This window comes from Lemur catta, chromosome 6 (genome assembly GCF_020740605.2).
Source record: "Lemur catta isolate mLemCat1 chromosome 6, mLemCat1.pri, whole genome shotgun sequence".
NCBI lineage: Eukaryota > Metazoa > Chordata > Mammalia > Primates > Lemuridae > Lemur > Lemur catta.
The window spans coordinates 53804535-53829140 of NC_059133.1; the positions used below are offsets into that span (position 1 = coordinate 53804535).

The 24606-nt window shown below is 32.4% G+C and overlaps 3 protein-coding genes across 3 annotated transcripts; 1 reads left to right on the forward strand and 2 right to left on the reverse strand.

The window, feature by feature from the left end:
- Positions 1 to 202: 202 nt before the first annotated feature.
- LOC123639697 (olfactory receptor 6C6-like) lies at positions 203 to 1147 on the reverse strand (the record flags this gene model as incomplete). Its single annotated transcript, XM_045553755.1, has 1 exon — positions 203 to 1147. A coding segment is annotated over exon 1 (945 nt), but the record flags the coding sequence as incomplete, so codon positions are not given.
- A 6384-nt stretch (positions 1148 to 7531) lies between these two features.
- Positions 7532 to 8476, forward strand: LOC123639696 (olfactory receptor 6C6). The gene has a single exon (XM_045553754.1). It carries the CDS (start codon positions 7532 to 7534, stop codon positions 8474 to 8476), a length of 945 nt encoding a protein of 314 aa, XP_045409710.1.
- An 8449-nt stretch (positions 8477 to 16925) lies between these two features.
- Positions 16926 to 17906, reverse strand: LOC123639703 (olfactory receptor 6C3-like). Its single transcript, XM_045553763.1, has one exon. It carries the CDS (start codon positions 17862 to 17864, stop codon positions 16926 to 16928), a length of 939 nt encoding a protein of 312 aa, XP_045409719.1. The 5' UTR covers positions 17865 to 17906.
- Between the last annotated feature and the right edge of the window lie 6700 nt (positions 17907 to 24606).

Consider the following 24606-nt stretch of genomic DNA (forward strand, 5'->3'; position numbering starts at 1 on the left):
TGTTGAAACTTGAGGCTAGGACTCTTACTATCACACAGAAAGGAGTGTTAATCATAAAGGGAAGTAGGAAAGGTAAATCATGCCGAAAGTTTTGGTTAAAATGTTACGAGAAGATTAATTAATTCAAGGAAAAATTAAATAAAATAAAAACATATGTAAAAAATTCTATTTACTTTTTTCTGTAAGATTTTAAAATTAATGTTTCTTCATTTTTTAAAATAGAAAAGAAAATCTTTTGGAGTGTGTCCTTGAAGGCTTGTTTCACCTGCTGGTTCCTTAAAGTGTAAATGAAAGGGTTTAATAGAGGGGCAACAGAGGTATAAATAACTGCTATACCTTTAGATAAAGTCACCCTTTCCTTTGCTGATGGCTTCATATAAATAAAGATACAGCTGCCATAAGTAAGGGAGACTACAATCATGTGAGAAGAACAAGTAGAAAAAGCCTTTGTTCTTTTCTGAGCAGAGGGGATTTTTAGAATGGTTTTGATAATACATGTGTAGGAAAGAATCACTAACAACAAGGTGACAACCAGTGTTACAGCAGCTGAGACAAACGAAATCAGCTCTAGTAAATGAGTGTCTGTGCAAGAAATCTGCAGCAAAGGGGATGTGTCACATATGAAATGATCAATTACTTTGGAGGCACAGAATTTCAGCTTCAGTCCCAAGATCAAAGGTGGAAAGGTAATAAAAAAGCCAGCTGTCCATGAACTGAGTACAAGTAGGTAGCACACTTTGTTGCTCATAATGATCGGGTAATGTAGGGGTTTGCAGATAGCTACATAACGATCAAAAGATATGGCCGCAAGTAGATAAAATTCGGTGACTCCTAATAAGAGGAAAAAGAATAACTGAGCTGCACAACCATTATAGGAAATGATCTTGTTTTTAGTCACTATGGTTATCAGGAATCTGGGAATACAGATGGTTGTCAATGAGATTTCCAAGAAGGAGAAATTTCGGAGGAAGAAATACATTGGAGTCTTGAGGCGGAGATCTAGCAGGGTAAGGAGGATGATAGATAAGTTCCCCATCACACTCAAAATGTAGTTTAGAAAGAGAAATATAAAAATCACAATTTGCAGTTGTGGGTCATCTGTCAATCCCAGCAGAAGGAACTTTATCTCCTTTGACTGGTTCATCATTTCAGATTTGAGTCCTATTAAATAAACAAAGGAAAAGAACCCCAAAAGCAGAAACAACAGGATTTTTAAAAGCTACAGACACAGGAAAAACAAGTTCAGAAATGTAAACAAGTTGAAAAGGCTGTTTTCAGTTTGATAAGGCAGATGATACTTAAAATTATAGCAGAGATCAACCTAAGCATCTTCTCATTGACTGTTCATTTAAGCCAACGTTATCTTTATAACAATAGTAAATTCTTTCTTTTCTTATCTTTTAAACTTTAAAGGTAATTTAAATTTTGGCTGATCATTTCCAAATGAATTCTTCTTAAATGTTCTAAATAGAGAGAATATAAGTATTACTGGGAACATATTTTCTGTGTATATTTAATAATGTATTGAAAAATATCTAGACAATTCTGCCAGTGTCCATTTACAGGGATTATTCAAAAATGCCTAGCTCAACAAAATATTTTTAAAATATTTTAAAAGAACATATAAAAATATTAACCGTTACGTATTTTCTCTATGATTAAAATTTTCTAACATATGTCATTAATTATTTTGCAATAATGTAGTCTTCTCCACTATTTCTTCATCTTGTTTCCTTTATTATTTTTCTCTGATTTCAAATACATCATTCTTCTCATAATCAGTTGCATTAAACTTGTTTCTATATAATCAGAAAGTATTAAATATTGCATTTATATGAAAATAGAAAAAATATGACAATTCACATATCAGTGGAAATTACTTAGCTTTTACTGAAGAATTGCTTTCATTATGATATAGATATTTACTCTGAATTACAATTGACATAATATGTACAGTATATATTGGTATAATTTTTCCCCTATGAGAATATGGTAGAAAGAAAAGCCAAATAATAAATGGTAAATATTCTCACTTTTATAATGTTATAAAATATTCAATTATTCCAAAAGGAAATTTAATTACAATACTTTTCTTGAGTAGCTTTCAGAGAAGAGTTGCATTCTGCATATTATATGCATCTGTTAGTACTTACCACTTCCACTCACACTTACTGAAATCATAGGACCCAGATATTACAGTTCAATTAGAATCCTCTTTCATACCAGATAAGATTCATATACTATGTTTTTCTTAAATATTTAAACCTAGATAAACATTTTATTTATAAAAATTCTAAATAGAAATGTGATGCTCTAAGCAAAATAAAAATGTTTTGGGAAATCTCTCAGATAAAAGGAACCCAGATTTTATAACAAAGAATTGCTGTTTCCAATTGCACATTAATAATAGCTCCAGTTTTATAATTTTGCTTAGTTTTATCATTTGAAGTGACTCAAGGGAATTAGTTGAAATAAAAAGAAGGAAAAAATGCCCTCTGGAGACTGGTGTTTAGGGTGTATACGTTAAGTAAAACAAAGAAAACAAAACAAAACAAAGAAAGAAGTAAATTAAAACCATTGTGAATTTCTTTATGTGCAAAGCTAAAGGGACATTGTCCCCGCCAAAAAAGTTAGAAATTATTTAAACTCCATACAAAATGCCAACAAGAAGGAAAAATTCTACTGGTAAAAGGGTTTACCCCAAATAGGAAACTCTTTTTCTGCCATTACAAAATATATTAGGATTTCATTAATTTGATTGTTACCCCCAAATTGGGGAGGTGTCAGTACATAAATGCTTCTGATTTATTTTGAAACAATATAAAACTTAAAGAAAAATTACAAAAATACAACAAGAAACTTGTATTCCTGAGTAATTTGAAATGCCCTGTCTCCTGCTTAATACACTAATGCATATTTACTACAAAAAGAATATTCTACAAAACCACAATGCAGCCATCAATATCAAAACATTTATATATTACTGGTATTAGAGATGACATGATCTTATATATAGAAGATCCTAAACACTCCTCCCTCTCAATAAAAAACCTGTTAGACTAATAACCAGATACAAAATCAGTGTACAAAAATCAGTTGCACTTTGTACACTAAAAAACAAGTGTTCTAAAAAGGGAATTAATTAAACAATTCCATTACAATAGCTTCACAAAAAGAATAAAATAATTAAGAATAAATTTAACTAAGAAGTTAACAATCTTGTTAACTAAAAAGTATGAAACATTGACAAATGAAATTTAAGAAGACACAAGTAATTAGAGAGATATTCCATGCTCATGGATTAGAATATTTGATATTGTTAAAGTATCCATACTAACTCAAACTGATTAACAGATTCAAAGCAAACTCTATCAAAATTACAATGACATTTTTTACAGAAATAGAAAAAATAACTAAAATTGATGGGGAACCACAGAGGACCCCAAGCAGCCAAAACACTTGAAAAAGAGAAACAAAGCTGGAGGCATCACATTTCCTGATTTTAAAATATCTTACAAAGCTAAAGTAATTAAAAGAGTGTCGAACTGGCATAAAACCAAACATGTAGACAACCAAAACAGAATAGAAAGCCCAGAATTAAATCTACAGATATACAGTCAATTCATATTTTAAAAGCATGCCAAAACCACACAATGTGGAAAAGATAGTCTCTTCAACAAATGGTGTTGGGAAAACTATATATCCACATAGAAAAGAATAATATTAGCCACTTTTCTTACACAATACACAAAAATCAACTCAAAATGAATTAAATAACATAAAACCTAAAATTATAAAACTTGTAGAAGAAAATATGGAGGATATCTTGATGAGACTGGTCTTGGCAATGATTTCTTGGGTATGACACTGAGGGCACAGGCACCAAAATAAAAAATGGACAAGTAAGATTGCACCAAACTAAAAATCTTCTGCTCAGCAAAGCAAACAATAAACAGGATAAAAAGGCAACCTATGGATCTGGAGAAGAGATATTTGTAAACCATAAAGCCCTGCTAAGGGGTTAATTTCCAAAATATGTAAGGAACTCCTACAACTCAATAGAAAAAAATCTCTAAATAACCCAGTTTAAAAATGGGTAAAGATCTTGGGTATACATTTCCCCAAAGAAAATAGACAATGGCCAACAGGTAATTGACAAAGTCTTCAGCATCATAAATTTTCAGACTATATAGATAAAAACAACAATGAGTCATCACCTAACACCTGTTAGGGTTACCATTATTAACAAAACAAAGGATAATAATGTTGGTGATGGTGTGGAAAAATTAGAACTCTTGTACACTGTTGGTGGGCTGTAAAACAGCGCAGCCACAAGGAAAAACAAATTAAAGATAGAACTACCATAAGATCCAGCAGTCCCACTTCTAGGTATATGTTCAAAAGAACTGAAATCAGTATTTCAAATTTATATCTGCACCTCCATATTTCTTGTAGCATTATCCATCTACTCATGTACAACTATATATAGATACATGTACACATACATGTACATACATGTATATATATATATATATGTTTCTACATACTCATCTGTGTGTGTGCATGTGTATCCACATGTGGTTAGTAGCTATCTTATATCTTATTGAGCAGTGCAGACCTAAGTAGTCTTTTAAATAGTCTGTTAAAATAAAAAGAGGCAAGTGATATCCAAACAATTTTAATGGAATGATGATTGAGGTTGAATTTAAGGATGAAGTTCACCTTTTCTGGTACATATGTTGATGAACTTTTCCAGACATATGTAGTCATACAACCACCACCACAATCAAGGTATAAGACATTTTTATCATCCTAAAATGTTCCTTTATGACACTTTTTTTTTTGGTCTTTCTGTGCCTGGTTTATTTCACTTAAAATAATGTCCTCCAGATCCATCCATGTTTCTGCAAATGACAAAATTTCCTTCTTTTTAATGGCTAAATAATATTCCATTGTGTACATACACTTCTGTAGCCAATACGTTCTTCTCACTCTTGGCCTCTGGAACCACAGATCAGATTTCTGTCCCTATAGTTCAGTCTTTTCCAGAATCATATAAATGGAATCATATACTATTTTTGTGTGATTACAAACCACTTTGTGTCTGCTTCTTTCACTTGGTATATTGTTTTTAAGATTAATTTGTGTTTTTTATGTATCAGTAGTTTATTCCATTTATGTGTAAAACCAGCTTGAGAATTTCCAATGTTGCCCCAGACAGTTAACTGCTGATGTTCCTGTTAAATATTTCCCTGATTTTTTCTAAATCACTTGTAATACTCCTCTGGGATACTTTCTCTTTGACTTTTTATTTACAGTGATGTATTTTATTGCCAACAATTAGTGCTTTTGTAACTTTGATCCCCAGAGAAAATGTTATTTTATTTCAATAGATTCTCTTGAGTCTGTAGTAAGTAGACAATGATAAAACTGCAGCATTTTATAAGTGTACAGTTGGCAATATATTTCTTTCTTGGAAGAGTTGTTTATTTTTCATCAGATGATTTCCTAATTTTATTTTTCATTTTCCAATTTTTATCTTATTTCGTTTTAAAGAATATATATCTACTTTGAGGTTTTGAGTGATGGCAATCTCAATTGTAAGAATAAAATTTTACAAAGTTCAACTTACTGTGAATGGAAGATGGATGTCCTTTGAAATTATTAATACCTGAGTCCCAAGTTTCATAGTGAGTATGAATTTGAGGAAATGTGGAAATTCTTTACCGAAACACAATACGTACACGTTGCCTCTCTCCACAAAAATTATTGGTAGCAAATCTCTCCATTGCATAATAAAATATGGTCATAAAAATGAGTAACATTGTCATTAATTATGTTAGCATATATCTCTTCCATGCACACAGAGGGAAGTGAATAATAGATCCAAAACGGTAAGTCAACTATACTTTAAACTTAACCCAAAATCAGAAATTAAGGCAAGTGCACAGTAAATCCAATTCAGGGAGTTAAATTTGACTACTGAAGTTTTGTATTTTACCAATCTTTTTTAAATGGGTAATTAATTTTATGGTTATGTGCTAATAGGCATTGTGACCTATTTTACTCATATGCTGTTGCTTCTATGCTCTATTTTCTCTGATTGTCTTTGTGAATTATGTATATCTCTGGGTGAAGTGATGTGGAAAACATACTGAGCAACTCTATTCTAGAATTTGAGATAAGAGTTCTACAGCAGTTTGTTAGACCCACATGGTGTAGAAATTGACTAATTCCTAGAAAACTTTTCAAATCAGAAGTAGAGCAAAAATGCGAATATTAAAGATAACAAGGGCACAAATACTTATTTTTACAATAAAAGCTTGCAACCACTTAGGAACCAAAGCCTGCAAGTCTACAGTTGTCATTTAAAAACATTAAATCTATTCACTAATAGCTGTTACAGAAAATCACATTATATATGCAAAATGTTAGTGATATTTTTATCCAAACCAGTTTAATAAAGTAATACATGGAAAATATAGCAATATTAATAAGATAAATGCAGAAAAAGCCAACAAATAGAGTTCTTTAGTAATCTATTTCATTTAAAAGTCCACACATAATGCATAAAATGAAATAGACTGACATGTTTACTATAACAAGGGTCGTATAACTTGGGACTAAATAGAATTCTTATATGTAGAAAGGATAGGAAGTAATATTTTTTCTGGGATAGTCAATATAAAGAATATGAAAGAAGTAAAGCAAAATATGAATACATTAATACATTCATACAATTAATGATACAGAGCCAAATTAGCCACATTTCAAGAAGGCTAATTGAAAAGAATATACAATATTTTCAATTAAAATTTATAATATGTTTGTGTTTGTCATGTTTTTCTTTGTTTTATTTGTCTTATATGCTGGTAAATTACTGTCCATTTGAATACTGGAAAGCCAATCAAGAAAATTAATAATAATAATGGTATACTATCAGTACAGAGAAAACTTCAAAACAACTGAAACTTGAATCTCTAACTACTTATTGGAAATCAATACTGCCTTAGTCATTGACCAGCACGGGAATTATAATGTAAGTCTAAATCTTGGTTTTCAAACATTATCCTGATACTCAGTCTAAAAAGACAAACCAGCTTAGTGCAATTTGCACAGGTATGATAAAAATAATAGAAAAATAAATTTTAAGTAATATGATTTTATTTAAATTATACATGCAGGGTTCACCTAGGAGTGACAAGCTAAAATGCATATTAACCAAATATACATATGTTATTCTATTTCTAGAGGGAAATTTGTGAGGAATATTATAAAGTGAACTAATAGATTAGAAGGAATTTTGAGTTAACCTATGGCATGTAATTATGTGTCATCTGCAATTTTTTTTCCCTATTATTTATTTATTTATTTTTTCCTAAGCCTTCCAGAGAAGAGATCATCTGCAATTTTAGGCTGGAGAAATCATTTGCATATGAATAAGTTTGAAAACATATTTCTTTTTCTGCTTTAGGAAACTAATTTTGTTTTTATTTTTCTACATAGACTAGATAAAGCTCACAAAAGAGAAATGAAGAACCAAACAATGGAAATAGAGTTCATTCTGTTGGGATTGACAGATGATCCCCAATTGCAAATTGTGATTTTCCTGTTTCTGTTTCTCAACTACTTGCTGAGCCTGATGGGGAACTTAATCATCATCCTCCTTACCCTGCTAGATCCCCGTCTCAAGACTCCAATGTATTTCTTCCTCTGTAATTTCTCCTTTTTGGAAATCATATTTACAACAGTGTGTATTCCCAGATTCTTGATAACCATTGTTACTAGAGACAAAACCATTTCTTACAATAATTGTGCAGCTCAATTATTCTTTATCCTTCTACTGGGAGTTACTGAGTTTTACCTCCTGGCTGCCATGTCCTATGACCGCTATGTTGCTATCTGCAAACCACTGCATTACCCAATCATTATGAGCAGCAAAGTATGCTACCAACTCGTACTTAGCTCTTGGGTAACTGGATTCCTAATTATCTTTCCCCCATTAGTCATGGGACTCAAGCTGGATTTCTGTGCTTCCAAAATAATTGATCACTTTATGTGTGAAACTTCTCCTATCCTGCAAATCTCCTGCACAGATACACATGTCCTGGAATTGATGTCTTTCATCTTAGCTGTGGTGACACTTGTGGTCACATTGGTATTAGTGATTCTCTCTTACACTTGCATCATTAAGACCATTCTGAAATTCCCATCGGCACAACAAAGGACCAAAGCTTTTTCCACCTGTACTTCCCACATGATCGTTGTCTCCATGACTTATGGTAGCTGTATCTTTATGTATATTAAACCATCTGCAAAAGAAAGAGTGACTGTGTCCAAAGGTGTAGCTTTGCTGTATACCTCAATTGCTCCTTTATTAAATCCTTTCATTTATACTCTAAGGAACCAGCAGGTGAAAGAAGTCTTCTGGGATGTATTACAGAAGAATTTGTGTTTCTCAAAAAAAATGTTTTAAATATTCAGGTACAGGTGTCTTTGTCATAGAATGACTTTTGTTCCTTTGGGTAGATGCCCAATAATGGGATTGCTGGATCGAATGGTAGGTCTACTTGAATTTGTTTAAGGTATCTCCATAATGCTTTCCACAGGGATTGCACTAGTTTGCAGTCCCACCAGCAGTGTATGAGTGTTCCTGTCTCTCCGCATCCACGTCAACATGTGTTGTTTTGGGACTTTTTGATAAAGGCCATTCTCACTGGAGTTCAGTGATATCTCATTGTGGTTTTGATTTGCATTTCCCTGATGATTAGAGATGTTGAGCATTTTTTCATATGTTTGTTAGCCATTCTTATATCTTCTTTTGAAAAATTTCTATTCATGTCGTTTGCCCACTTTTTGATAGGGTTGTTTGATTTTTTCTTGCTGATTTTCTTGAGTTCCAAAATAGATTCTTGTTATCAGTCCTTTATCTGATGTGTAGTATGCAAAAATTTTTTCCCATTCTGTAGGTTGTCTGTTTATTCTCGTGACTGTTTCTTTGGCTGTGCAGAAGCTTTTTAATTTAATCAGGTCCCATTCATTTATTTTTGTTGTTGCTGTGATTGCCTTCGGGGTTTTCTTCATAAATTCTTTGCCTAGACCAATGTCTGTAAGAGTCTTTCCTACATTTTCTTCTAGAATTTTAATCGTTTCCCATTTAAGGTTTAAATCTGTTATCCACTGTGATTTGATTTTTGTGAGAGGTGAAAGCTGTGGGTCCTGTTTCAGTCTTCTACATGTGGCTATCCAATTTTCCCAGCACCGTTTATTAAACAAGGAATCTTTTCCCCAGAGTATGTTTTTGTCTGCTTTGTCAAAGATTAGATGGCTATATGAGGATGGTTTTATATTTGGATTTTCTGTTCTGTTCCACTGATCTGTGTCCCTGCACTTGTGCCAATACCAGGCAGTTTTAAGAACCACAGCCTTGTAGTATGGTTTGACGTCTGGCAAATTAATACCTCCCATTTTGTTTTTATTGCTTAAAATTGCTTTTGCTATACGGGGTCTTCTCTGATTCCATACAAAGTGTAAAATTATTTTTTCTATATCTGTGAAAAATGATGTTGGTAATTTAATAGGGATTGCATTGAATCTGTATCACTTTGGGTAATATAGACATTTTAACAATGTTGATTCTTCCGATCCACAAGCATGGTATGTTTACAGCAGCACAATTCACAATTGCAAAGATGTGGAAACAACCCAAATGCCCATCAATTCATGAATGGATTAGTAAATTGTGGTATATGTATACCATGGAGTATTACTCAGCTATAAGAAATAACGGTGATACGACATCTCTTTGGTTCTCCTGGAGAGAGTTGGAACCCATTATATTAAGTGACGTATCCCAAGAATGGAAAAACAAGCATCACATGTACTCACCAGAAAATTGGTTTCCCTGATCATCACCTAAATGCACATTATACCAACTGGATATCACACTGAGGCAGGGGGTGGGGGGAGGGGATGGGTGTATGCTTACATGATGAGTGCGTTGCGCACTGTCTGGGGAATGGTCATGCTTGTGACTCAGGGAGGTGGGGGATGGGGGGAGGGAATGGAGGTATAACTACATGGTGAGTGCCAGGCACACTGTCTGGGGAATGGACACGCTTGAAGCTCTGACTCAGGGGGATGGGCGGGACATGGGCAATATATATATAACCTAAGCTTTTGTACCCCCATAATAAGCTGAAATAAAAAAAAATGTTTTAAGACTATGATATGAATTGCATCCTTACCACAAAAACTGGAAAAACATGTTTCATATATTTGTTTTAATCATGTTTTTCTACCTCATCAGTTATCTGATGTAAGAGATTCTCTTGAAGAATTTTCTAATTCAGTTCTACCCTTAACATTCGATTCTTTCTTATGAAACATTTCACACTGCTACAATAACTTCCTTCAATTCCTTAATCCAAACTTAAAATAACATCTCTTTATGGCATATCAGTTTCCAGAAACCATGACTTTGAATAAAATGTGTCTTGTGTAACTTGCTTTATGTAATTTGTTAATCAATTCACTATATATACATATTTTTTTACATCTATCTTATTCTGAAATTTATGAAGGGTTCAATCCTTACTTTTAAAAAGCTTTCCTTGCTTAACGGATGTAAACAGATAAACCGAATGTAGTCAAGCATCACTTAGTTATGGAACTACTTCTTAGAAATGCATCATTCATTAGGCAATTTCATTGTGCAAACATCATAGACTGTACTTACACAAACCTAGGTGGTATAGCCTATGATACACTTAGGCTAAATAGTAAAGCCCACTGCTCCTAGGCCACAAACCTGTACAGGATATTACTGTACTAAATATTATAGGCAATTGTAACACAATGGTAAACATTTGTGTATGTAAAAATATCTAAACATAAAAGATACAGTAAAAATATGGCATTATAATCATATGGGACCAACTTCTTTATTTATTCTCTTTTTTATTTTTTTTGTTTCAGAATATTACAGAGATACAAATGTTTAGGTTACATATATTGCTTTTGCCCTGCCCAAGTCAGAGCTACAGGTGTGTGCGCACTATCTAGGTCCATCACCTAGATAGTGCGCACCACACCCATTAGATATGAATATATCCATACCCTCCTTCCCCTGCCAACCTGTCTGACCCCCGATGAATGTTACTTCCATATGTGCATATAAGTGTTGATCAGTTAGTACAAATTTGATGGTGAGTATATGTGGTGCTTGTTTTTCCATTCTTGTGATACCTCACTTAGAACAATGGGGTCCAGCTCTATCCAAGATAATATAAGAGGTGTTAGTTCACCGTTGTTTTTTGTGGCTAAGTACTACTCCATGGTATACATATACCACATTTTATTGGTACTAGGCACTTGGGTTGCTTCCACATCCTTACAATTGTGAATTGTGTGGCTATAAACATTCTAGTGCAATATAAAATGTCTTTTTCCCTTTGGGAAGATGCCCAGTAGTGGGATTGTTGGATCGAATGGTAGTTCTACTTTTACTTCTTTGAGGTATCTTCATACTACTTTCCACAGAGGTTCTACTAGTTTGCAGTCCCACCAACAGTATGTAAGTGCTCCTATCTCTCTGCATCTACACCAACATTTGTTTTGGGATTTTTTGATAGAAGCCATTCTTATTGGAGTTAAATGATATCTCCTTGTGGTTTTGATTTGCATTTCCCTGATGATTAGAGATGTTGAGCATTTTTGCATATGTTTGTTGGCCATTAGTCTATCTTCTTTTGAAAAGCTTCTGTTCATGTCCTTTGTCCGCTTTTTAATGGATCGTTTGATTTTTTTCTTGCTGATCTTCCTGAGTGCTGTATAGATCCTAGTTATCAGCCCTTTATCAGTTATATAGCATGCAAATATATTTCTCATTCTATAGGTAGTCTATTTGCTCTAGTGATAGTTTCTTCGGCTGTGCAGAAGCTTTTTAATTTGATCAGGTCCAATTTATTTATTTTGTTGATGCTGTGATTGCTTTTGGGGTCTTCTTCACAATTTTTTTGCCTAGGCTGATGTCTATAAGAGTTTTTCCAATGTTTTCTTCTAGAATTCTTATGGTTTCATGCTTTAGGTGTAAGTCTGTTGTCCATTGTGAGTTGATTTTTGTGAAAGGTGAGAGGTGTGAATCCTGTTATAGTCTATATATGGCTATCCAGTTTTCCCAGCACCATTTATTGAATAGGGATTCTTTTCCCCAGTGTATGTTTTTGTCTATTTTGTCAAATATTGAATGGCTATATGAGGATGATTTTATATCTGGGTTCTCTGTTCCATTTCATTGGTCTATGCCTCTTTTCTTGTGCCAGTATCATTCAGTTTTGGCTACTATAGCCTTGTAGTATAGCTTGAGGTCTGGGTAGATTGATGCCTCCCAATTTGTTCTTTTTGCTTAAGGTCACTTTAGCTATCCGGGGTCTTCTTTGGTTCCATATAAAGCTTAGAATTATTTTTTATAGATTTGTAAAAAATGATGCTGGTATTTTAATAAGGATTGCAATGAATCTGTTGATCACTTTGGGTAGTATAGACATTTTAACAATGTTGATTCTGCCAATTCACGAGCATGGTATGGTTTTCCATCTGTTTATATCCTCTGCTATCCTTCCTTAGTGTTTCATAGTTCTCCCTGTAGAGATCTGTCACCTCCTTAGTTAAATATATTCCTAGGTATTTTATTTTCTTTATTGTTATTGTGAAGGGTTTTGAGTCTTTGATTTGGTTCTCAGTTTGACTGTTGTTGGTGTATAGGAATGCTACCGATTTGTGTACATTGATTTTGTAACCTGAGACTTTGCTGAATTTATTTATCAATTCAGTAGCCTCTTGGCAGAATCTTTGGGGTTTTTTAAATATTAGATATATCATCAGCAAAGAGTGATAGTTTGATCTCTTCTGCCCCCATTTGGATGCCTTTGATTCCCTTCTCTTGTTGTGATTTATATATTAATACATGGTTCTGAAAAACAAGGAGTCCTAGAAAACCTGGATATAAAAAGTTGTTCAAAGAGGATGACAGAGAAGAGCAATGCTAATCTAAAGGCAGAAGATATTAATAATGTAAATAGGAAGTAGGCATTTTGAGACTTCCATTCATTTGTTGATTAATTAAAAAAATTTATTGAATGACTGCACTACATTAAATTCTTTGTTAGGGAATAATGAACAAAATGTTCATTTTGCTTTAAAAATGCTCATAGTCCATTAGTAGAGATAGTCAAGAAAAATAAATTTCCAGTACATTGTGTAAATTGCTGTCATATGGGTAAGCATACTGAACCATTCCAAGATGCTTATGTGATCCTATGTGACTATAAAATATAGCAATGAAGGTCCAATTATATAGATAAAGAAAAAAGGCAACTTGGGCTTGGGAACTTTGGTACAAGCAACTTGATATCAGAGAGAGATGTAGGGCATGATGAATACTAAAGAGCTGTAAGTATTTTAGGATACAAAGGTTTACTGTGTCTCAAAGCAGACTGATGGAGAATTACTAAGTAATATCTATGAGTGAGATAATGAATTATGAATCATGTATTCTACAGCTACAGGTGAGGTTGGTGGTGTGGATAATTCAGTGTTTAATTCAAAAATGACAGAATATTTCCCATAGACATGAAGGAAAATGGAATACACTTAAAGTGCACCACAATTATGTTTAATTCTGAAATTCTACATTTCACTTGTATGTTTTTATTTTGCAAGATTTCTACCCTCCACAAAAAGTTGGTACAATAGCTGAGTTGCTGGGTCATAGACCTTATTTAAATCACTATTTTGATATGTACTGATTATATATGATTATTTCCTGTGACTCTCTATGCCTCATTCTTTAGGAGAAAAAATACCCACTTAAAGGAACCTCAGAGGAATAGATAAAACATTTAACATAATTTAAGACATAACATTCACATAATAAAAGTGTTTGTTTTACAGGATATTTTGCTTTGCATAATAAATTGAATCAATAAAATTAGTTCTTCCATGAAAAGCATGAAAAGGAAGTAATTGCTATTTTTTGCTTTCTATTTATTTTCTCATAATTCACCATGGGCCTCTTCCCTCACTTTTACAGCTCTGTGTTATTTGCAATTATGATTCTCTTTGCTGAGAATATCCATTTAATTACATTTATTATATTAAGTGGAAATCCTTCCTGTATAATTCAGACCTTGTAAGCAGCCCCATCTTTACATTGACATGATGCTTGGTATATGCTTTTATAAAAAAAAATTAATTCTATATGTAGATGTATACCTTTTTAACTGTTTATCTGAAGTCCCATATCGTGAAGATGGTATTATTCTCTTAACCCAAATTGCTACCACATACTTACAACCTAGTTGCTTTAAAACAAATTTTTAGACTAACATATGATTGAATTTTCATGATTATATAAAAATTATAAAGAGTTTATACCTGGAAGATTCTTATTCTAGTTATAGAAAAGTATAAATATACACACAGAGATATTGAGTTAAAAAATAGTATATGCATAATCTCTTATTTTATTACTTTCCAGATAATATCTTAAAATGTTCAATATGTATAATAGTAATTGTTTTGATTTTCCTGTTCATTTTGTGCATGGACTTCAATTGAGAAAAAAACCTCAGTGTTTCCTGGATGTAAAATAAAAATACTTGAAATAGTTTGGCATCTTCTAGAAATCTAGGGTGTACTTGGTAACATAACTTCTTTCAGATAGACCTGGGAGAATAATAGACATGCAGTGGTGACACAAGAAAGTGACTCCCAATGCTGGGAATCACTTGAAGTCTTAGTGAGTCCTTGGCTTCATGCAAGAAAGAATTCAGGAGTGAGCCAACTGTATAAAGTGAAAGCAAGTTTTAATCAGAAAGTATAGAAAATCTACTGCTCCCCAGAGTAGAGGCTAGTTTTCCCAGTGGAGGACTAAAGAAACAGGCCCCATGGTTCCTTTAGCCCCTCTATTTAAGCAAAGGCTTAATTATAGGCTAAACAAGAGGAGGAATATTCACATTATTTCTTGGAAAGGCCTTAGTGTTTTCCTGGAATTAGGGTGACACCCTCCTTTTGACTAAATATGGTCAAACTGGAAGTGTCATGGCATCAGGTTCATGATCAGAGTAGGAGGTTTCCTTAGAAATGTTCATGGTAATTTTATGGTAATAATAGTATAATAAAGCTATAAGGTCAAGAAGCAGTAGATTTCTCCACTGTCTTGGTTCTAACCAATTGGAACTAGTCCTGCCACCATGTTGTTTTGATCAGGGTAACTGGAACTTTGTTAAAGACTCTCTGACTCAGTTAGGCAATGCCTGCACAGTTGAGCAATGCCTAAAGAAATGCCTGAAGCATTGCCTGGCAGTTCCCTGTCTCAGTGGTATTAATACGTGGATCAAAGTGAGTAGAAGAACAATCTATGATTCATAATACAGATTGGAGGCAGAAAGAGATATGGAGGAGAATTTTGTCCCTGTTTGAAGATCTTCATAACCTTATTCCTAGTAACTCTTTTTAATTAAGAAATAATGTTTTTTTTTATGACACACGGGATTATCAAGAAAGACATAAAAGCATAAGAGTGAAAACTAAGGTGATAGCCAAAGCTATCACATTTTTTTTCAAATGCGTGTGTGATTTTTAGGGCTAAAATAAACCCACATTTAGCAATTATGATGATTGATCATTATTCTACTAAGAGAAAAGGCAGGAAAACTGACATTCTATATCTTTGTCAATGATGATATTACCTGGTTTAAAGGCTGTTTAGATTCAATTTGTTGCATTTATTAAATTAAATTTTAATTAGATATTATTTATTCTGCTCACTAGAATTTGAGAAAAATTTAAGGAAAAAAACATATTTTTCATCACTACATCCTCAACACCTGTCATAAGATAATTATTAATAAGTATAACCAGAATGAGTTAATCATACATTAGAAAGTCCTTTAACAATGCTAGTATTTAATATAAATTTCTATTAACAAATTATTACAAATGACAGAGTGAATAATACTAAGAAGTTTTATATAATACATTTTGCATATGACTTGCCTAATACAAAGTACAGTGTGTAGAATATTATGATAAGAGATGTTATTTCTCTTCTCTTCTTCCAAATACTCTAAAGGTATTTCCAGACTCTCAGATTAAATTTTAGTTCTCCACAAAACTAAACTCTCATCAGCTTATCAAAATTTCATGTATTTTCCTTGATATATTTTACAATTTCTCTTCTCTCTGTTTTTGTTTTAACTTTTAGAGTTATTTAATATACCTAAAGATTACCTCTGACCCAAAAACAATAATAATTTTTGATACTTCATAAAGTTGTTGGCAGAATTAAATGAGACAATACATAGAATATTATTGGAATATATCTGCAATATAGTCATTGCTGAAAATCTTCATCTTCTGCTCTCCTATTACTACTCATTATTACCATAATTAATATCATTAGTATAATAATTTGAATACATACAACTTTCTAACATTTTCAAATATTGAAGTGGATATTTATATTTTTCCCACCCACTAGTGATTGTGGTTATTTGAATTCACAGAAATGAAAATAGAATTGAATTTCCTAAAAGCATTCATTTCTATTACCTGGTAAGAATGAAATGTTCTAAAGTTTGTATCTATCCTGATATTCTCTCCATCAAACTAACTGCCCTATGTCTCTTCCAAAACAGACCACTCCTATTCAAAATCATAATCGTTAACTAGGATTTTTCACTTCATCCAAATACACATGAATAGAACAGTTTAACGTTCGGAAAATTATGCCAAAATATTCAGCTTTATCAAATTTATTGAATACAATGTGGGGAAAACTTTAATATGAAAATCAAAAAAAAAAACCACCTGTATATTACGCATAATAGAAAGCATTAATAAAAACTTTATTCTTTTTTCTTTCATTTACTAGAGAAAAACATAACCTTTTGGATGGTGTCCTTAAAGGCTTGCTTCACTTGCTGGTTTCGCAGGGTGTATATAAATGGATTCAGCATAGGAGCAACAGAAGTATTGAGAATAGCTACTCCTTTGATCATGGATGCTTTTTCTTTTGCAGAGGGATTAGCATACATAAATATGCAGCTTCCATAAGAAATGGAGATGACAATCATGTGAGAGGAGCATGTAGAAAATGCCTTTTTTCTCTGACTAGCAGAAGGAAGTTTCAAAATTGTCCTAATGATGAGCATGTAGGATAGAATGATTAATGCCAAAGTGAAAAGCAGAATCACTATTGCAGAGTAAAAGCCAATCACTTCTAGGAGCCATGTGTCTGAGCAGGATAATTGTAATAGGGGGAAGTAGTCACAGGTAAAGTGATCAATGACATTGGAGCCACAGTAATCTAACTGGAGAAAAAGAATAACTAGTGGGAAGATATTTAAGAATCCTGCCAACCAAGCGCAAAAGACAAGCAATATGCAGACTCTCTTGTTCATGATGGTTGTGTAGTGCAGGGGTTTGCAGATGGCTACGTAACGATCATAGGACATGGCAGTTAGAAGGTAAAATTCGGTTATACCCATGAAGATGAAGAAAAACAACTGAGCTGTACAACTATTGTAGGAAATAGTTTTGTCTCTGGTGATAATTGTGCCCAGAAATCTAGGGATACAGACAGTTGTAAAGGTTACTTCTAATACAGAGAAGTTCCTGAGGAAGAAATACATAGGAGTCTGTAGATGGGAGTCCACCAAGGTGAGAATGATGATGGTCAAGTTTCCAGTGATGCTTAATACATACATGATAATTAAAAAGAGAAAAATCACAATCTGAAGCTCCGGGTCATCTGACAGCCCTAGAAGAATGAATTCTATGGGTACTGTGTGGTTTTTCATTGCTGATCTTTATTTTTCCCCTTTTAGAACAGAAAATGTATGTTCCCCCCTATAGAATTATAAACAAAAAATAAAACACTATTGAGGATAGGATATAACATTTTAAAAGCATGTATAATTATGAACAATCTATGAAATATTTAAAAAACTCATGTGCTTTCTATCAGCACCTCTCTTCAATTCGTATTCTACCTTTCATTCAAGTAAAAAATATTATCTGACGTTAAAAATCAATCTCTTTTCATTGAAAATACACTATTACAGGCCATGGATAAAAAATTCTGGTGTTAGCATATACACAGAAGCTAGTTCTAATGTTTTTTCAAAATTGAGCTTCTAATTGTTTTTAAAAATATTTAAAACATATGAAAGTATTCTAATGGATTTTTTCCCTTTCCTCAATATGATAAAAAGGAACCTGTAATGTAGCATAATCTAAATACAGAATTTGAAAATTTACAGAGTTTATTTAGATTGACCGTAAAACGTGATATTTTGAGAAACTGGGTCTGACGAAGTCTAGGAAACTTTCACAAGGTTAAACAACCAATCACCATAGTAATCATCTCTTTTGAAAATACATGTTATCCATGGCTATGTTTTGTTGGCATTCTCTCCTAGATTACTGAAGGGTTTGATTGATGCTATTATCCTCCGTGCCTCATTTTTTTCCCCTCTTCTAGCAAAAAAAGCTAGAAGAACAAGAAAGGGAAATTTCTGTTGCTAAAACAAATCATTGTGTAAAAACATTTGAATTCATGCAAAGTGAAATTCAGCTTTTGTATTTGTGATATTGCTATAGCAAATGAACAAGTAAACTGTCAAAATAACATTTACTGGGAATAACATTTTCTTAATAATAAACAATTATTTAATTTTTAAAATTATAAGCATTGTAAGTCCACAATCATGTGCAAATAATATTTTAAAACATATAAAGTAGAATCATACGTATTGTATTTAAGAGTAATAAATTTACTTACTTCCTGGTTCTTCTTGATAATTTAGTCTGAAATTCTAGCATCTAGCTTTCTTAAATAGTCATGTAATTTCAGAGCTGGCAAATCCACTTGCCAGTTTATTTGGTTTTCTTTGTACTCTCAAAACAGGTGTGGTGATTTAACTTTTTCATGGCTTTCAGGAATTATAGCTCTTCTTGTTTCTATAATATTTGACCCACATACCCTTAATTCCTGATTTTATAAAATCGTTGAAGCATTTTGTTATATTACAGTTAATTTTTACTTTCCCTCTCTCATGCAAGATCCATTTATAAACACAGTTATATCTAGATTAACTAGTAAAGTACTCTTCCATTTTCCTCTTTCCATGTAATAAACACTTGTTAAAACATTTACCTTTGCATTTATGCAAACATTTTAAATAAATATTTTGTAACCCTATGATTATATATCCTTAAAATCTATGTAGTATTTCTCTTAGCCTTCAGAGAATGTTATGTTTTCCTGCAAATGCTACCTTGAACAGTAGAAAATAAGGAATGTCCCTCTCTATGTGTGTTATATAAATGGAATTGGACTTATTTTATCTGTGTCTTTCTTGTTGGCTCATGGGAATTTATTAAGTAAACAGAGAGTGCCAAGGTGAAGCATCATTAAAAGATATAGATAAATCATTGATATTGGTCTTTTTACAAATATTGATAAGAAAGTATAAAAACATAATTATTGATATAAATGAGGCATATAGACAACATTTGAGATTGGATGTATGAAAGTTTGATTTAGAATTTGATTCTTCCATATTGTACAAGACCATATTTTTCTTTTAGAAATTCTGGACCTATCTTCAGGAGAATTGGCATGCTTATATCCTTTAAATTTTGGCAACTCAGAAAAGAGTTCTTATTATACCACAAAGAGATGGTCAAAAACACTGCTTTGGATTTCTAGTACAACTTTATAGTCTTCTGAAATGGACAATATTAAGAACCTATGAAGAGTTTTATACCCTGAATTGCTTCTTTGAATTTAGGGTAACCCTTCCCGTGCTGCATGACTAATGTCATAGCAATATTTGCTAAAAATTGCATTTATTACCTTTTGACTACTTCCCATCACTGTATCATTCACTTTTGTTAAATCTCGGTTTATAATTGTTTATATGACATCTTCTCATTGAGAAAATATTTATGAACCAAAAAAATAAATATTTGAAAATCTGGGATTAAATAATTTTAACATATTCATTTCTAAATATTCTGCATTGAAAGATGCAAGTTTCATGAGAAGAAAAATATATACTCATATACTATGTATACACATATATGTAGCACAAATTTGATATTTAATAATTTCTCCATATTTTCTTCAAAGGTATAAATATGGACATACAGCATACAGCATTTAATCCCAGAAGAGCTGATCATTAATAGAATTGAAAGTTGAGAATATTTGAAAAAGGAAAGGAAAGAAAGCAGGAAATAATGAATAAACCACTAGTTCACAAATAATACAGAGGCATTGAGATGTGTTGAGTTTATAATTGATGCATTTTGAGATAGGCATTGAAATGATACATTCAACAAATTTATGTAGAAATGGTGAAAAGTGTCAGGTAATTATGAAAATTGTATTCCTTTGCTTTTGCTTTTTGTCAAAATAGTGATCATTTTCGTATTTTCTTTCATAAACTCTTTAACAGTAAAACATATAGCAATTATTTTTTTTTGAGATTTATGGCTGCAAGTCATTGACTAAACATTTAATTTATTTCATTTTTCCAAACAGACAACAAAAATGTATGAGGTAATTCATATAAAGAGCTGGATGAAGAAAAAAAATGAGTTTTCTTGTCTCCATCATCATAGGTGTACTTGTGAACAATGTAGTCTTTTTTTCTTTATTTTTTTTATTTCAGCATATTACGGGGGTGCAAATGTTTAGGTTACGTATATTGTCTTTGCCCCCCCCCTGGAGTCAGAGCTACAAGCATGTCCATACCCCAGACAGTCTGCACCACGTCCATTATGTGTGAAAATACTCATCCCCGTCTCCCCCCGCCAACTTGCCCAACATCTAATGAATGTTGCTACCATATGTGCACATAAGTGTTGATCACTTAATACCAATTTGTGAGTACATGTGTTGCTTGTTTTTCCATTCTTGTGATACTTCACTTAGTATAATGGGCTCTGGCTCCATCCAGGAAAATACAAGAGGTAATTCACCATTTTTTATGGCTGAGTATACATATACCACATTTTATTAATCAGCTTGTGTATTGATGGGCACTGAGGTTGTTTCCACATCTTTGCAATTGTGAATTGTGCTGCTATAAACATTCAAGTGCAGAAGTGATCCACTGACCGAAATGTAGTTATGTGGCACATGACTGTATTGCTAGACAATATGCAATTAGTCTTGCAATAAAGGACTACAAAAATATTATGGGGCAGATTGGATGGTGTCTATGGAATTTTGGAGATAAGGGAGGCTTTTCAGGAGAAAGTAATAATTATGCTGAGGCTAAAAATATACATAAGGAAAGATGACTGAGATACAAATATATGCAAATAAGACAGGTGTTAGATAACCACATGCATTTGGAGAATTAGTAAATCTAATGGTTAGAAAAGAGCTTTGAGATATTCAGCTAGTTTCAGTAAAAGTTTTACCACACACTCTCTGGGATACTGCATAGACTATGTAAACTTCTTATGCCTTAGTTTCTCCATATGTAAAGTAGGAGAAACATAACCCATACATCATTGTTTATTAAATATATGTTATTAATAGTCTTTACAACTTGGTATAGGATAACACTTAAATATTTGACCAATTGAGAAAGTGGTACAACTTATACTTGAAGTGCTGATGAAGGTAGAAGAGGTTGAAGGGTCAAAACATATAGGGACCTGTTCACCAGAAAAGTCTTTTGGCTTTAAATCTACTATATCAGTAATTTTCAAAGGTTTTGTTTGTACAAATCACCTAGAAAGTTTAAAAACTGAAATTTCAAGTTATCATGCAGATAGTTTAATAACTGAAATTTCAAGTTATCATGCTTAGTGCTTCTGAGTCAGTATGTCCAGGATACAGTTATGCAGCCCAGGTTATTTTGAGTTTGTAGTCTTGGCATTTCCAACCAGAGGGAGAAATCATGGAAAGTGTAAAAAATTTAATGTTTACCTCTTTTATTAGAGAGATTACTCTTGGAAATGACACTCAGTAGGGGCTGTTTTAGTGTCAGGGGGACAGGTAAGGGGGTATTGCCATAAACTATTTATACATTTTAAATCTTAGTGTATAAATATGTGGCAATGGGCCTATGATACGGGTTAAGAGTTAGAGATATTTAAAAGAAAGAATTTAGAGATTTTATTAAACTTTTAGATTGTGAGGAAAGTTGAAAGGGAGAAATTGAGTCTAATTCTCCATTTCTACTCTCAACACATGTATATTAAACAATTTTAAGGAAATGTTCTATAGTTGTAGCAGAAAAGTTTTCAGGAACATAGAAATTACCAAAATGAACAGTTATCCAAAGAATGATATTTCTCAAACAGATAAAGTGTCAAGATGAACCAAGATGAAAGAAGAAACAAATATTTTGAGGTGCTTTATTATTGCTGTAATTATTATCCGTTGCATCTCTGGATTGGTAGATATTGAAGTATGCCTCAGTTTCTAATTATTTATTTCTTTTTTTTAATCCCTGAAGTCATCCACTTATAGCATAGAAAATGTTGTAATGCTATATCTTACCCTCAACCTCCCAAATTCCCTCTTCTTTATGCCCACCTCCTTCCTCTCAGCAAAGTTTCCTGGGTTTTGGTTTAATGTAAAAAAAGAAACACCTGTATCGATGCAAAACTTCAGAATGTTTGCTTGATTTTGTATTTTATTTCACATGAGCTTTGGGAATCATGCTAGAGGTTTTTCACCAGTAATCAAATAATAGTTTATTGATTTTAAATATTTTATTAACTACTATAGCATAAAATAATAATCAGAGCTTCCTGAGCCTCAATCACCAAGTATTTGAAGCTTCTTGCCACAAGACAGAAGCTTCATTCTGTTTCGAGTGTGATCCTTGAATGCTGATGCTCTAATATCTCAGGCCCGGGGATTTCATATCTACTCATTTTCCTATTAACTATCAAGAAATGTTCCCTAGTTAAGTTGATTAGGGGAGTTATATTCTCATGTCCTCAGCACGTCACTACTGTATATTTTCAACTGGACTTCCCTGGAGTACATTCCAAGTGGGAGAACAGAATACTTTATGATAAGTCATGTGATGTGGACCTTCACACCCTCATTTCATGGCTGACTACAGAAGACTGAGCTAAAGAATTTAGCATGAAACAAATCAATTTTACTTCAGAAATTCAAAACAGTAGTTGCTAATGATGAGAGGAGAGCTGAGTAGTATATAGCTTTCAGTGGATATTTTGGTTTGGAGTGGCAAAATGTGGGGTTATTTATTTATTTATTTTTTGCTGTGATATGACATATTCTAGAAATCTCTTCCCATAAACCTCAGTAAATTCTAACAATGCCTGAAATTTTCATGAGAATCATGTAGTAGTTTTACTTTTTCTAACATATTAATTGGGAAACAAATAACAAAAATTCTAACTTTTGCATTTGGACTGCCTGGCTGTCGGTGGAAATGTAAAATGGTACAACTGCTATGGAAAATAATATGGAGGTTCCTCAAAAAATTAGAAAATAGAATTACTATATGATCCAGCAATCCCAGCTCCAGATTCTGGGTATATATGCAAAGGAATTCAAATCAGGATTTCAAAGTGATATTTGCACTCCCATGTTCAGTGCAGCATTATTCACAATAGCCAAAATATGGAAATAATCCAAATGACCATCAACAAATAAATGGATAGTGGATAGAGAAGTGTTGCATATACATACAATGGAATGTTATTCAGCATTTATAAAGAAGGAAATCTTGATTTGTGACTATGGATAAACCTGGAGGACATTATGCTAAATGAAATAAGCCAGTCACAGAAAGACAATTACTGCATACTGCCACTTATATGAGTTATCTAAAATAAAATGATAAAAAATTGCCTAAGCACACATATTTATGGAAAAAATCATGAAATAGAATATGTCCCTGTGAAAATATTTTCTACTTTTTTAAGTTCTGATCATTACACAGAAATTAACATCTAATAGATTCTTACCTAAAGTTACAACATCTCTTTAAGAGAAGGATTTGATACTTCTACTGTCCTGGTTTTACTCATAAAAAATACATCTATATAGGTATATGTCCATATTTATGTCAATCAGTATATGTATATTATTCACATATATATATCTCTAATATAGACCAGACAAATAATTTCTGAAAAAAATATTGAGTTAGCATTGGTCTTATTTGATAATCATTCATAAGTCATTTACAGTCAGTTTCAGAATATCCCAAGTGAATCAAAGGGAGTTTTGAGGGGTATGCAGATATCAACTAAATGTTATATTTCATCATTAACTTTAAAAATAAACCAATAAAATACATTTTCTTTCAACCATAATTGAAACTTTTACAAATGTAACTTCTCTCAAATAGAAATTAAATGACTGATTTCTACAGAATATACTTTAAAACAATTATATACATATTAGCATACATTTTTAAAGATGGACATCAACACTGATGACTAATCTCCGTTATAATTTTCTTTTAATTTTTTAAATAGAATATATACCAATAAATTGGTAGTATGACAAAAATTTAAATAAATTTGTGT

Bases quoted from the DNA above. Each gene is read 5' to 3' on its own strand.
- LOC123639696 (XM_045553754.1), top strand. From the start codon at position 7,532: ATGAAGAACCAAACAATGGAAATAGAGTTCATTCTGTTGGGATTGACA.
- LOC123639703 (XM_045553763.1), bottom strand. From the start codon at position 17,864: ATGAAAAACCACACAGTACCCATAGAATTCATTCTTCTAGGGCTGTCA.